Raw genomic sequence first — 15,854 nt, 5'->3', positions numbered from 1 at the left:
GCACCCGAGCAGCGGCTGTGTCACCTGCTAGTCCAGAGTCAGCCGGTGTCCCCGCCCCCCACTTCCCAGGTGTCATAGTGCTCACCCTTCCCCCACAGAGTCCCCAGAGGGGAGACACACTGGGGGGGCACGGCCCTGTCCTGAGGCGTGTGCTTAATCACTCCGTGAAGCAAGGCCAGCCTAGCGCTAAGGGGGGGAAAGGAAAGCACTTTCTAATCACAGAACACCAGTGACTTCTCCTAGGTGGAAAGGACTCCCGACCTAGGGATGAAAACGTTTGTGGGGAAGTGAAGAAATGCATGATGGGTACACAGTCCTCACATAACGTCTCATGAGTCCAAATTGCAACCAAAGCTGCCGAGCTACGGAGAGGAAAACGGTCAGTTCTTGAGCAGCATACTTTACATGGGTCAACAGTAAGAGCCAGTTAGGATCTCGTTGTCATTTATTCTAGAAATAGAAGACGCTTTTTATTTTCCTGAGTCCTTGCAAATGAGAGAGGAGAGGAAAAGACAGGGTGTTGTTTTGGGAACCGTTAAGTGCTCCTGCTCTCTCTCCTGGGGTACCCTCACACGGCAACACAGGGTGTCTTCGGTCAAGCATGACACAAGCGCAGGCGAGCAAACAGCACAGGCCCAAGTCGTCAGTGACTCAAACATGGCGACTGAAAACATGACATCTACAAAGGTGCCGGGACGCAAGTCCTGTCACGGTACTGTGAATGCAGTATCTGTCTGACTCTGTCCATACAGAGGTGCGTGGGGCTGTTCCATGAATGATGCTGAACGCGGGCCATCATGACAATGATAAAATCGTTGGGACGTTTAAAAAATACATAGGATCCCAGTTTTACATCCCAACCCTGATGTGTTTATCACACTTTCTATTTTGTTGGTAATTAAAAAAAAAAAAAAAAAAAAGACAAAACAGGGGACAGTACAGCAATGTGATAGAAACCAAGGCACGAATATACAGTTACAACAAATGTCTATAAACCTTAGCACTTAGTGCCTATTTAGGGAACATTTAGGTAAATCGTGAAGTTAGAAAAAGTCTCACATTCATTACAGTTAATGAACAATTAGTTATGCGATGAGCAGACTGCCTAGCCACCATCACATTATTAAATATATGGCTATCGATACACAGGCTGTGACGGGCTCCAAAAATAGCTTTAAATATTAAAAGCTGGTACCTCTAGGTGGATATAAATATTGTGCTATTTGGGATCTAGATACATGTCTTGAGTTTCCACTTAATTTGTAATCTGTATAGCAATTATCAATTTTAAAAAACTGTTTTTGTTATATAAATGGCAGGGTTATCCCCCCTAGTGTTAAACCTCTTCTCTACAAAAGACAGATGATTTACAAAAAAATAACCCAACATAAAAAAATAAAATGCATAGACAACAGTGATAGAATCCGGATGTGGACGTAAAGCTGAACTCTAATCTACCAGGGCATTTTCTGAATGTAGGATGAGGAGCAATACATTCCCGGAGCAACTCATTCATTCCTTAATTAAAAAGAAAAATCACCATGGCAGGTGTTGTTGGTTTTTGTTTTTGTTTTTGTTTTTGTTTTTTTCCCAAAATAGTAGTCTTGGCTAGAGCATCAAGCATTGAAAATAAATTCTTTTCATTCATAAAAGCCTTTCAAAATCTGAGGAGATCAGGCCCAACTGCACTCAGAGAGGGAAATAAAACTGTAAAAACTGTATTTGAGATCTTTAAAGAAAGGGTGTTTTCGAGACCAAAGGTAAACATTTAGACTCATGAGAGCACGCTTCCTGCACATGCACACCCTTGGATGGAATCCAGAACGCAGCCACGGTCAGGCGGCCGGGGTTTGGGCTCCTCGCGCGGGCCGCCTCCTGTCAGGTCCTCGTCCCGGCCGTCCTCACATGGAAGTCTCTGGCTTCTGCATCTGCTGAATCTGCTTCTGCAGCTGGTCCCTGTCCAGCTTCATCTTGGCCTCCAGCACTTGTCGGAGGGATCCTATGCTCTCGTAGATGGCCGTAAACCCTGAAGGAGGAGGCAAACGTCACAGGCGTTAACAGTTAACAAGCGGCGTCCTGCCAGATCCCACAGTGACGGCAACGGTTGGCTGGTTCTGACAAACGCTGAAACTCCAGGGGTCAGCGCTGCATGGAGACCTCCATGAAAGCTGCTTTTTAATTGCAAGGGGGTCTAGTGAAGTCAAGAGATATGGTAGATGCAGCTTTGCCCGGTTACCAAGGCCCATGCCACTATCACCGGGAGAAATCACACCATGTAGCTGCTGATCAAATGGCCAGAGCAGGCGCCCATCCCTCCTGCAGCGTCTCTGTATCAGAAGGAAGCAGCTGAACCCCAACGGAGGGGCTTTCTGCAAAGCACTGCCCTGTAGTCTAAAGATACCAGGTCAGAAGTTTCTGGGGATCAAGAGAGCACCGGGCGCTTCGGCCTCCAGCTTCTACGGCAGTGGCTCTCAACTTTCCTAATGCTGCGACCCTTTAATACAGTTTCTCGGATTGTGGTGACCCCCCCAAACATAAAATGATTTTACGCCTGCCACTCCGTAACTGTAATTTTGCTACTGTTATGAATTGTGATGTAAATCTCTGATATGCAGTCTCTTAAGGGGTGGTGACCCTATAGGTTGTCAGAACGCTACAGCAAGACCCTCCAACGCAGTGACCTCAAAGGTCAGGGCAGGCTTTTGGCTCCAGTGGTCTTCTGGTCACCTGAGAGACTGTTTTGTTTCCAGCCATCTCTAGGTGTGTGTGTGTGTGTGTGTGTGTGTGTGTGTGTGAAGAGTTCTGATTTCCAAAGGTTCAGTCCTCACTGCAAGACCTGAAGTCTACACTGCTGTGCTCTAAGACATTACCCTGGGCCTGTCACCCTAAACAGGGACCCTAGAGAGAAGACAGACTTCACTGAGAAAAACGCTAGGCTCAGCCAGGCATGGTGGCATATGCCTGCCTACTTTCCAGAACTTGGAGGACTCAGGCCAGAGGACTGTGAGCTTGAGGCCGGCCTCTTCCATCTACACAGCTAGACTCCCCCTCAGAAACAAGACAGCACTGCAGAGGAACTGATCCAGATGGACAAGACTAAGGAAATAAACATAAGAGCTGAGGACTGGGTGCAGTCCTAGCTGAGAATTCCCACAGTGTGAAGGCCTGGGGGTGTGGCTCAGGGGGTAGGGTGCTCACCCAGCATGCATGAAGTCCCAGGTTCCATCCCCGACCAGGCTTGGTCTCTTACACTTGTGATGCTAGCACTCAAGAGTTGGAGGCGGAAGAACCCAAAGTGCAGGGCTATCCTCGGCTCCCTCCAGAGTCTGAGGCCAGCCTGGACCAAAGACATTGTCAAAAAAGGAAAGACAGAGGGGGAGGCAGGGGCAAGATGTATAAGAAAAGTTCAGTATCACTTATTAGAAAGCACAGATGCAGGTCGCACTGAGGTGCCGCTCACACTCTCAGGAAGGCTCTGGGACGGAGGAGACTACCCAGTGCTGAGGATGTGGACAGGGGAGTCCTGACGACCGTTGGAAAGCCAACACAGTGTAGGCAAGGCCCGGTGTGGTGGTTTAGGCTTGAATCCCAGCACTGGGAAGAAGAATTCTGGGCCAGCATGTAATAGAAGTTTTTGGTTTCTTTAAAAACTCAGTGATGTTACGTAAATATTTTGTTTTGTTTTAATCCCAAGTGTGGGATTTTAGTTTGGGCTTTAGTTTTGTCCACAGCTGATAATTGCCTCCTTCGGGGCGTGGTCTTTGCCAGCTGGTAACAGCCTGCCTCGTGCCACTCGGGGAGGGGTGTGGTCTAGGACTCTGATGGATATAACTATTCCAGCCTGGAAAGAGAGGTGGTGTGTGGCAGTTTAGAGAGACCAGAGACTGATGGCCTGTGGCAGTTTGGAGCAAACAGATGGAGAGGAACGCCTGAATGCAGCAGCTTGGAGATGCCTGCTGTGTTTGCTGTTGATGGGGATTGGTAAGGCCCCAAAAGAACTCATGGATCCTAAATAGCCAGGGGAAGTAAAGGGGTCTGTGCCCCGTCTCCCCACTAAACTTCTCTCTCCTGCCTAGGGTTGGGGGATTAGAAGGGAGAGGATTTAAGGAACCCAAAAAAAATAGAGTTTTAAAAAATGAGCACTACACCAGCCTGGTCTATATAGTGAATTTCAGGCCAGCCAAGGCTACATACATATGTACATACGTACATACATACATACAAAAAATGTCATAGCAGGAGTGGAAAGAGTAAAGAAACCCCTAAAGACAGAAGCATCCTATGAGCCAGCAATGACACTACTGTGCACACCCGAGAATGGAACTACCACCCTGTAAAGAGACCCTCGTTCTGGTGATCCTTTTCTTTGGGGTGGAGGGGGTGGTTCCAAAACAGGGTTTCTCTGCGTAATAATCCTGGCTGGCCTGGAATTCACAGAGCTCCACCTGCCTCTGTCTCCCGGGTGCTAAGATTAAAAGCATGTACCACCATGCCTGCCAGCTTTTTCTTTTTGAGACAGGGTCTCACTATGTAGGTCTGGCTATCCTGGGATTGATAGTGTATGCCACCATGCCTGGAAAAAATATATATATATTTACATATATATATGTATATATATATTTACATATATATATAAATATATATTTACATATATATTCACATATACACAGATATGCCTATGTATCTGTGTGTGCACCCCATGCAGGCAGTGTCCATAGAATCCAGAAGAGGGTATCAGGGCCCCTGGAACTGAAAGTACAGATGGTTGTGAGCAACTGTGTAAATGCTGAAAACTGAACCCAAGTTCTCTCCTTGAGCAGCAAGTGCTTTTAGCTGCTGAGCCATCTCTCCAGCCCTGGCACTCTGATGCTTATTGCTTCCCATAACAGAGCCACAGAGACAACCTACAGTGTCTGTCAAGAGATGAGAATAGACAGCCAGTGTGTGCCATCAAAAGTATCCAGCCTTACAAAAGCAGATCCTGCCATTTGCCACCACACGGTGGAGGCTAGAGAACGCTGCTCAATGAAAGAAGACACACACAGAAAGAAAAACGCTGCATGCTTTCATAAGGTGACACAAAAGGAAAAAAAATTAAATATATAAAAGCAGACTAAAATAACCGATAACCAGAGGCATGACGTGGATAGTTGGGGAGGAAGGAGATTCAGGTCAAAGGGTTGGAAAAGCCTTTAACCCCAGCACTCAGAAGGCAAAGGCAGGTGGATCTCTATGTGTAGCCTGGTCTACACAGCAAAATCCTGGACAGCCAGGGCTGTTACACAGAGAAATCCTGTCTTGAAAAACAAAACAAAATGAAAAAAAGTCTAATATATTGTATATGGATTTTTGATGAAAGAGTTGGACTCAAGGTACATATGAATACACATAAGCCATACACATATATGCATACATATACAATACACATACACACATACTACACACACAGACATACACACCACACACAAACACACATACCCCCCCCATAGAGATGAGGGTAGGTTAATTTGTGTGAACATAGCAACCATTTTGTTACACATATCAAAACATGAACTTTAAACGTACAAATAATCTTTCTTTAGTTTAAAGAACCTGTGAGGGTTGGAGAGACGTGTCGGTTGTGCTGGCTAATTCTGTGTCAACTTGACACAAGCCAGCTTCAGCAGAGAGGCGGGAGCCTGAGCTGAGAAAGTCCCTGCGTAAGATGGAGCTTTAGACAAGCCTGTAGGGCATTTCTTAAATTTGGGATTGATGGAGGACGGTCCGGGCCATTGTCGGGGGTGCTATCTTGTTAGAGGTCCTCTTTGGGCCTGCAGTCCCCCCAGTCCAGATAGCCTTGTGGGCTCTGTGGTGTTAGATGGAGGACACCCTCTCCCCAGCAGGGCCTCCTACGCTCTGCCTGACCTCATCTGCATAGAGTCTTTAGGCATAGGTGCCTCTAACCATATCTGCTATATGGCCTTTGGCACAGTTCCCCTGCTCTCCCTCTTCCCTGCACCTACAGGATAATTAGGTAACCGTGTTCCTGTTGGTATGATAGGATCACGCAGCCAAATGCAAATCAAGCATCCTTGGACTTCCTAGCTCCAAGCATTTATGTACACCTATCCCCGGGGCTCCCCAGCCACTCCCCAAGGACTATAAAGTCTTCGTTCACCCCGAATAAAGCTGAGCTACCTTGATGAAGTGGTTCCCAGAGGCTCACAGTCTTCCAAGCCCTGTGCCCTGCCTCTGCTCCTTTTGCCCTCATGGGCTGAAGGCCAACAGCCCCGGGGAAGAAGAGACCAACACTATCCCCGGCTGGTGGTCCTGGGTTCCATAAGAGAGCAGCTGAGCAAGCCATAGGGAGCAAGCCAGTAAGCAGCACCCTCCATGGCCTCTGCATCAGCTCCCGCCTCCAGACCTGCTTGAGCTCCTGTCTTGACTTCCTTCAAGGATGAGCAGTGGTGTGGAAGTATAAGCCAAATAGACTCTTTCCTCCCCGATTTGCTTTGGGTCATGGTGTTTAACTGCAGCAATGGTGACCCTAACTAGGAGAGTGGTTAAGAACGCGTTTACTGCTCTATCAGAAGACTGGGGTTCAGATCCCTGCACCCACAGCAGGGGGCTCACAAATGCCTGTTGCCCTGCTCCTAGAGATCTAACACACCCCTTCTGGGCTCCGTGAGTGTATACACACACACACACACACACACACACACAGGGGCGGGGGGGAGTTGTGCGGGATAAATCTTTTAAATGAAACTTTGACTAGGAGAAAAGGTTTTAAAAAAATGCCTACCAAAGAAGAATTTCAAGTTATTGTTTGTTTTCACTGATTTTTCAAATAAAGGGATTTTTTAATCTTATTTTTTTTTCTCAGAAAGTTTTATGTGACAGTTCATGAAAAAGTATAAAGATTATTCATTAAAAATGTTTGGATTGGGGCTGGAGAGATGGCTCAGTGGTTAAGAGCTCTGTCTGCTCTTCCGGAGGTCCTGAGTTCAAGTCCCAGCAACTATACGGTGGCTCACAACCATCTATATCCTCTACTGCCCTCTTCTGGCCTGCAGGTGCACATGCAGATAGAGCATTCAAAAGGAATTAGTAAAATCTTTAAAAAAAAAAAAATGTTTGGATTGAGGTTGGTGAGATGGCTCAGTGTAAAGACACTTGCTGCCAAGCCTGAGGGCTGAAGCCCCACCCCCAGGCCCCACAGGTGGAGGAGACATGACTCCACACGGATGGACAACAGTGCAAAAGAAGGAATCAGCAGGTAGCACTGAAAATGTCCATTCTCCTAGGAGTGGGAGCAGGAGCTGTACCTGCCTCTGCCTTAGGCTCCCTTTCCCCTAGCCAGGCTGGCTTGTCCAGCCTCAATAGGAGAAGAGGGGCCTAGTCTTGGTGCAACTTGATAGGCCAAGACCAGCTGATATCCATGGGAGACCCCCCCTTTTCTGAGCCTCTTCTGAGGAGAAAGGGAGGATGGCGGGGAGGAGAAGGGAGGGGAGAGGGGGCGACTGGGAGGAGAGGAGGAAGGAGAAGTTGAAATCGGAATTAAAATAAATTAATTAATTAAAAAAAAAAACATGCAGGAGGAGTCACTACAGCTGAGTCTGTACCCTCACCAGCAGCCTCCCGGCCTCTCGGCAGGGGCTCCGACCCTGCACCTGGCGCCAAGGCCTCAGTCTCTCTCCAGAAAGTACGGGCTATTGATATAACAGGAAGGAAGGAAGGAAGGAAGGAAGGGAGGGAGGGAGGGAGGGAGGGAGAGAGGGAGGGTGGGAGGGAGGGAGGAAGGAAAGGTCCATCATTTTTCAGGTTCAGCATTTGTTTGCCTGTGTCTCATAGAGACACTTTAAGGACTTGCAGTTGAACTAGTGTTTTAGGGCTGGGAGTATAGCTCACTGGTGGTGTGCCTGTCTAGCAGCTATGAGGTGCTGAGTTCAATCCCCACAACCTCAACAAGTAAATCTGCACAGCTACTTAGAGAAGACATTTTGCTGATTTTTTTTTAGCCGGCTCAGACGCGGTTTCGGGGGAGATCTCACTGAATAGCTTTTCAGATAAACGAGCCACACGAGCCGTGTGGGGTTCGGCCTACCAGCGTTAACCTCGGCTTTCATTTCCTTCAGGTCCTCGTTCATCTGTAACTCCAGTTTGCTGATCCGCCCGTGCACCTTCTCATCTTCCGGCTTCGTTCTCGGCCCTTCCACGTTCTTCTTCTGACTCTCTTCGATTCTGTCGAGCCTGGCCGACATCTGGCTGAGCTTCTTCTCCATGTCCCTTTCACTGGCTCCCTGAAATCCGTGATAAGATGACCACTTGGTTATTGCAAAAGAAGAGTGTGCCTTGTCTCCCATTGGCCATAGCACTTAACCGTCTGCAGGGACCAGAATCACAGGGGCTTCTTGTTGTCCATCCCATATCCATTCTCAATGGTCACCCAGAGTAAAAACCTACATTTTATTCTGTCTCCTGAGTTTGGTGTGGCCATGTGAGCTAACCAATGAAGTCAAGAACAAGCGAATGTAACTGCTTCCAGAAAAAGTTAAAGTACACTTGCTGCAGATCCTTGACTCTTTCCTTTTCTGTTCCCACTATTCAGTCAATGGCTGGGTCTTTAGCAGCCATCCTGAACTGTGGGGACAAGAGTTTCTCTCTGAGGCTGGCAGGAATCTAACCTAAAAGGATTCTGAGTGGCTGAAGACTGACAGGCTCTCTCAACTCATGCGGGGTCTGAAGAATGCACCCCTGGAATTGTTTTCCTGAGAGAGCAGTAAGCCTCCATCATAGAGAAGCTCCCGTATTCACCGTTAGCTTAAGCCACAGTCTCGGAAATCCACAGATGTGTCAGAATGCGTCAAGGCACAACAATGGGGAGATCTGAGGGAAGGAGGGGAAGAGCCAAAGGAAAGCGTTGAAATATTGAATATTTCCTTGTCTTTGCAGCCCGCTGTGCCTGGGTTTAGTGAAACCCTGCATCTACAGGCCTTAGCGGCCAAAACTAAGAACACCAAGCGTTCATCAGGTGTGACTGACACTCCTGCGATGGCGTTGATGCAGAGCCTGAAACTCGATGACCGGCTCAGCACCTGGAGCAAGCGACAGGCAAACCACGCCAGCCCCGTGTGCTCACTAAAGCCCCACGGGAGGAAACGGGGCAAAGAAAAGAGAACCCAACACAACTTGCCTGTCTAGCACTGCCTTCCAAGCATGCTGGTTTTAAATGCGATAAATGCAAGACTTTTTGAAGAATTTTTTTTTTTTGGCAGTTCTTCAAACCTTAGCTTTTTGAGAAAGGGGGAGGAAACAGAAGCAGATGGAAAAAAAATGGTGAATCCTGATCTGTTCCGAAGGCACGCTGTTGTCACAGTGCGTTGGAGGGGCCTGGAGGGACAGAGAGCCACTTAGCAGGGGTGAAAGCAGAACTGGGTCCCAACATTAAAAACAAACAGAAAAACATGGTCAAGTAAGCAGCTGACAGCTTTATTTAGAGATGTGTGATAGACTTTGGGGACGATGAAAGTTGCAGCATAAAACATGAACTGAAATTTTCACTTCGGCCTTTGCTAACCAGCATGAGTCACAGCCCTCGCTGTCTTCATGAAGAATGTGAAGAACAGGCAACGGGGAGCATGGCTAGGTGGTAAAGTTCAAGAAAAGCAGATATGACTGTTGGTGTTAATTGTCAGCTTAACAGAATCCAGAAATCAACTGGAAGCCGGGGCTCTGGGCTTGCCTGGGGGTTGGGGGGGCAGGGGTTGTTTTTATTTGCGTGAGGTGGAAACCATTGTGGATGGCACCATTCCCTGGCTGGGAAAGAGGGCCTAGCAGTGCGGCCTGTGTGCATCCCTCCCTGCTTCCTGATAGTGGCTGCAACAAGACCCGCTGTGTCAAGCTCCTGCTGCCCTGGCTCCCTGGCAAGATGGAGTGCACCCTCAAACTACGAACCAAACTATGAAGGAACCTTTTCTCCCTTAAGTTGCTTTTGCCAGAATATCTTCTCATAGCAACAGGAGAAGAAACTAAGACAGCAGTTACGAGAAAATGTGGCTGTGATCCCCAGAACAAAAGAAAGAAGAGAGAGAAAGGGGAAATGGGAGAGAGAAGATGGAAGGAAAAGAGAAGGGGGGGAGGAAGGAACACAAATTATTCAAAGGCAAGAACAGGGTCAGGTGGCACCGAATAAGCAAGTGTTAGGCCCCTAGGTAATAGTCAGATGTCACAGGCCTGGCTATCTATTGAACATCAATACCTACACTGTTTTCCTTCACAATCAAGGAAAGATGGTCGATCTTCTGTAAAAGCTCTTTCTCTATCCGTTCTTGCTCTTGCTGCAGCCAACTCCGTGCAGATAATATCTGGTTGCTGAGCTCCTCGACTGTACCTTTAAGTCTAAAAAATTTAAAAGAAAGGAAGAAAAGAAAAGGCATGTAGACAAGCTGAGTGTAAACAGTTTTAAGTAACATTAAACAATATCAGTTTATTGAGAATGGCATCCGCACCTTCTCTTAGGATCATTTGCAACATGAAGTTGGTGCAGGATGAAAACATACAACCCGCAGGAGTTGGCAGTGCAGAAACTAAGGTAACACAGAAATACAGCACTTGGGAGGCAGAGACAGAAGGATCTGGAGTTAAAGGTCTTAGTGAATTCAAGGCCAGCTTGAGCTACCTGAGACTGTCTCAAAAAATAAATAATAATAATAATAATAATAAAGTCAGAGAGAAAATGGAAAGTACTCCCTCATAATATTTCATTCCTCTAATCTCCTCTCTTCCGTAATCCTTAAAAGAACTATCAATGGAATGTATGCTGCTTCCCTTAATCACTTTCTTATTTGTATTAGCATGTAATGAAAGTATATATATATATAATATATAATACATAATATCACATAATGAAAGTATAGTGTATATATATTATATATACACTATATATATTATACACTATACTTTCATTATGTGATAGATGTAGAGATGTGATGGATGTAGAGGTGTGATTTAAATAAGAAGAACACCCATTAGACTCACTAATTGTCCTGAAATGTCTATGTTTTTTTCTTATATAAGGAATCTTCATATGTCACTGGAATACATGGCTGCCTAGCTGGAGACCACATTTACTAGCCTCCCTTGCAGCTAAGTGTATGCAGTGGTTAGTCTTCTGTGCCATCTTTACCGAATGTGGAATCACCTAAGAGACACACCTCAGAGCATGTAAGTAAGGGTGTTTCCGGAGGGATTTAATGAAGAGAAAAGACCCACTCTGAATGCCTAAAACACAGTCTCATGGACAGGAGTCCCAGGCTGAATAAGAAATGGGGAAGAAGGAGGTAAACTTAGCACCAGAACTCATCTTTCCGATTATAGATCAATGCGACCAGCCACCTCATGCTCCTGCTACCACGTGTTCATCAACATAGTGGATGGTATTCCCTCAAACCGTGAGCCAAACTGTCATCTGTCACCTTCATCACTCAAGTTGCTTTGGTCAGGTCACAGCAGTGAGAAAAATAACCGTTTATAGTGCAGCACACCAATAAGTCAGGTGACTGCAGTCTACGAAGGAGAGGGGAACATGGTCTGGTCGCATCCTTCAAAACACGACTGTTGCCCTGGATTTTTGCTTTGTGGCAGCTGAGGAAAAGCAAGGACTGGAGCTGTAGGGGCTCCACACAGTCCTCAGAGTTGTCCTGTCTGTCCTAGAACACTGACCGCGGGACATAGAAACATCCCGTAGCTGAACTAACGCAGCCATCTATACAGCGGGCCACCCCCGGGACTCAGAAGATCCACGTACGGGTAAGCGTTGCCAGGATTGGCTATTCTTTACCGGCACCTTCCTCTCATAGGATTCGAGTGATTATGTCAGGCTTGCTTGGATGACCCACCCACTTTAAAACCTTCCTCAGGGAGCTGGGGAGAAGGCTCAGTGGGTAAAGCCTTTGCTGTGTAAGCAAGAGGGCCTGAGTTCAGGTCCTCAGAACCCATGTAAAGCCAGAGGTGGTCTATAATTCCAGCACTCCTATGGAAGATGGGAAGCAAAGACAGGAAACCCTGGGAGCTCTCTGGTCATCTATCCCCAAGTACACAGTGGTGAACATCCAAAGACCCTCTCTCAAACAACGTAGGAGGTGAGAACTGACCCAAAGTATGTACATGTGTCTGTGTGTGTGCACACACACACATTAACACACACACACACACACACAGAGATCTTTTAAAAGGTTTTTATTTCCTAATACTGGAATTGAACCTATGACCTCACTCCTGCTAGCCAAGCACTTTACTCCTGACCTCTATTCCCAGTTGAGGATACTTAAACACACCCGCCAAGTTTCTTTTATCCATAAAAGTTAACATATTCACATGGAGAATTTGGGGGAACCTTTACTGATTGATTGATTGATGATGATGATGATGATGATGATGATGATTATTATTATTATTTGAGACAGTTTCTCTCTGTGGCCCTGGCTGTCCTGGACTCACTTTGTAGACCAGGCTGGCCTCATATCTGCCTGCCTCTGCCTCCCCAAGTGCTGGGTTACATGCATGCACCACCATGCCTGGCATGGGGAGCCATTATTTAACCTAACATAACCACATACTTATCTCTTGACGCATGTTTAATAATAAATAATACAGAGCACTCTGCCTATGTCTTCATTTGGACCTGGCTGTCAACTCCCTAAACTAGAGACTTTTCAGGATCAAGAACAATGTCTGCTTTGTTTTGTGTTTTCTTCATCACTAGATCCATAGTTTTTAGGCAAGTGCTCCACAAGCACATACTCGAAACTGGGAAGATGACTCAATGGATAAAGTGCTTGCTGCTCAAGCATGAGGACCTGAGTTTAGATGCCCAGAACCCATGTAAAAAGCTAGGCATGATGGCTTGCATCGATAATCCCAGCACTGGGGAAGTGGAAAGAAAGTCTGACTGGCCAGTTAATCTAGCAGAATCAGGGAGAGACTCTGCCTCAAAAAAAAAAAAAGAAAAGAAAAGAAAGAGATGAAGAGAGATAGAGGAAGACGCCCAATGTTAACCATCACCTCCACATACTCATGCATTCATTCATGGGCACATTCAACCCACCCTTGCACATTTACACACATATATAGACACTTCAAAATATAATAAATAAAACAAATACACACTGAGTGAAAAGATGGGCCATCATCCAACCACTTGAAGCAATAATTATGAAGGAAAGGTGACAATGTGCCACATGGAAACTTTTTCTTTTAGCTTTCATTATTACTTCCACTCTGTGTGATAAATCAAAAGCAAGAGGTGTGCAGGGGGGTTGGCTTAGAACTTAAGAGGGACTTGCTGCTCTTCCAGGGGACTTGAGTTCAGTTCTTAACACCTACATCTGGCTGTTGACAACCACCTGCAAGTCCAGTTCGAGGGGACCCAATGCCCTCTTCTGGCCTCTTTAGGCACTGCACTCATGTGCACATATCCACACAGACAAATAGAAATAAAAATAAAAATTTTAAACAGCAAAGTTTAGACACTGTATTTTAAAAATAAAAGCAAGAGGAGGAAAGTGTGAATGTCATGAGCTCAGAAAGAACTTGAGAAAACTCTTTACTAGCTGATGACTCACTTAGTGTCCAGGAGCTGCAGCTGGTGGTTGCTGTCTCTGTGGGACATCTTCAGTTTGGTGCTCTGCTCTGAGATGGACAGGTCTACTCTGTTCAAAAGCTGAGAAATCTGGAAAAGAAGATTGAGTTATAAAGGTCTCAGGTCATGGCTTCAGGCGCCATCTCAGAAAGCATTTCATATGTCAATGCTGGACAGTGGCATTAAGAGTCACTTTACACAGTCCATTTAGAAGTTTTCCTCCTCCTTCCACCTCTGTGTGTGTGTGTGTGTGTGTGTGTGTGTGTGTGTATCTGTGTGTGTACGTAGGTGCATATGCACACATGTACATATGAAGGCCAGAGGTCAACAGGAGTTGTTTTCCTCAATCATTCTCCTCTTTACTTTTTGAGACAGGGTCTCTTGATGAACGTGGAGCTCACCTATTGGCTAGAATGGCTGGCCAATAAGCTCTTGTTGCTTGTCTACCACCAAGTACTAGGTGTATCACAAATGTCCAGCTTTTTAAAAAAAAAAATTAGGTTATTTTATTTTATTTGCATGAGTGTCTGCCTAAATGTATGTATATGCACTGTGTGTGTGTGTGTGTGTGTGTGTGTGTGTGTGTGTGTGTGTTGTGCCTGCTGAGGTCACAAGAGGGTATCAGAGTCCCTAAGACTGGAATTACGATTGCGATCTCCCATGGGTTACTGGGACTTGAACTCAGGTCCTCTGGAAGAGCAAGTACTCTTAAGTGCTGAGCCGTCTCTCCAGTCCCTACAGCATCTAGCCTTTAAGTGGGTGCTTCACACCCAAACCTAGGCCCTTCTGTTTGTGTCCATGAGCACTTTAACTCCTGTGCCATCTCCCTAGGGCTCTTTAACTCTTACACTATCCACCAGTGAAAGTCAAGACAGGGGTGACTGCCAAAATACTCACCACACAGTGAGTGCCAAGCTTACTAGCTCTCTTATGAGCAAGCCCAGCTCCTGCCCGGGGCAGGCACCTCTACCAGCTCTCACGGAATGCAGCCATGGTTACCTCGGCACCGTGGCTGCCAGTCACGGAGGGCAGAGTTTCTACGGCTTACAAGTGTGTCGAGGTTCCAGATGTCAGAAGACAACTTGTGGGAGTGAGTTCTGTCCTTCCATTATGTGGGTTCTGGAGATTGAACTCAGGTCAGCAGGCTTGGTGGCATGAACGTCTACCCCACTGAGCCATCTGCCTTTGCTTTTCATCTTGAGATGTGCAAACTGCTCAGGTTGGCCTAACTCACTTTTTAGCCCATACAAGACTTGAATGTGGGATCCTCCTGCCTAAGCCTCCAGACTCACTGGGATTGTGGACCCATGCTATCAAGCCAGGCCCTGCTCATCTTAAAAGAAAAACAACCCAAAGGCTTGCCCTTCTTTCAAAGTTTTCTGATGCCCTTTGTTTTAACATGAGCAGCTTCAAATACTTGCTGAAGTTAAGAAGTATTTTTTTTAGTCCAGTCTATTTTCCAGTTGTCCCTGTTTTCCTAGAACAGTCTCTGGTTATGGAAAGAATGGTAAATTAGGAAGATGCTGTGGAAAGTCTTAGGAGGCTAGCCCTGTTATGACAGAGGGAGCGTGTAAGAAATACAAACCAAACAAACTGATAAAGTAGGGTTGGAGAGATGGCTCCGCAGTTAAGGGCACAAACTCTTCAGGGTTCAGTCCCAGCACCAATGTCAGATGGCTTTCAACCGCCTATAATCCAGCTCCAGGGGGATCTAAGTTCTCTCTCTCTCTCTCTCTCTCTCTCTCTCTCTCTCTCTCTCTCTCTCTCTCACACACACACACACACACACACACACAAACACACACACACACAGAGAATGATAATAAAAATCTTAAAAGAGACCATTCCAAGCTAGTGAAATGCTGAGTCTTGCTTTGTGAAGTAAACTATGGATTTTCAAGGTGAGATCCCCTAAGATTCCTTGGTCAGCTTACTCTCTAGCTTAGGTCTAACTGGGTCCCACATTCAGACCACGTGATGAGTCAGCACAGGCAATGAGTTGCCGTCAGGAAAGAACGTATTTCCTGAATCAGACACTGGGATAAGCAGCTTACAAATCGACCATGGGTCACTCACCTGTGTAACAGGTAGTTGGGAGCTATAGTTTAGAATTTCTGGGGTATGTGAGCTGTCTCTCGAATAAGGGGAAAGACTCTCTAAACTGGCACTGTACCAAAAACTCTCTGTGATCTGGCTTCATGAAGGGCCACTCCTTCTGTCTCAGTGAGACAGAGAA

At 46.4% G+C, this 15,854-nt stretch overlaps 1 protein-coding gene across 3 annotated transcripts in view; it reads right to left on the bottom strand.

Annotated features, from left to right (window-relative positions):
- Nucleotides 1-427: 427 nt before the first annotated feature.
- Fam81a (family with sequence similarity 81 member A) overlaps nucleotides 428-15,854 on the bottom strand; it is a 50,086-nt gene continuing 34,659 nt past the window's right edge. For all 3 annotated transcript variants that reach the window (XM_021634393.2, XM_021634394.2, XM_021634392.2), the window contains exons 6-9: nucleotides 13,602-13,708; nucleotides 10,242-10,377; nucleotides 8,084-8,279; nucleotides 428-2,026 (exon numbers count right to left, since the gene is read on the bottom strand). In XM_021634393.2, the coding sequence (XP_021490068.1) occupies nucleotides 1,902-2,026; nucleotides 8,084-8,279; nucleotides 10,242-10,377; nucleotides 13,602-13,708 (564 nt within the window). In that variant the 3' untranslated portion in view covers nucleotides 428-1,901. The remainder of the gene's footprint in view (nucleotides 2,027-8,083; nucleotides 8,280-10,241; nucleotides 10,378-13,601; nucleotides 13,709-15,854) is intronic.

This window comes from Meriones unguiculatus, chromosome 6 (genome assembly GCF_030254825.1).
Source record: "Meriones unguiculatus strain TT.TT164.6M chromosome 6, Bangor_MerUng_6.1, whole genome shotgun sequence".
Lineage (NCBI taxonomy): Eukaryota > Metazoa > Chordata > Mammalia > Rodentia > Muridae > Meriones > Meriones unguiculatus.
This window is presented reverse-complemented; position numbering and strand designations above follow the sequence as displayed.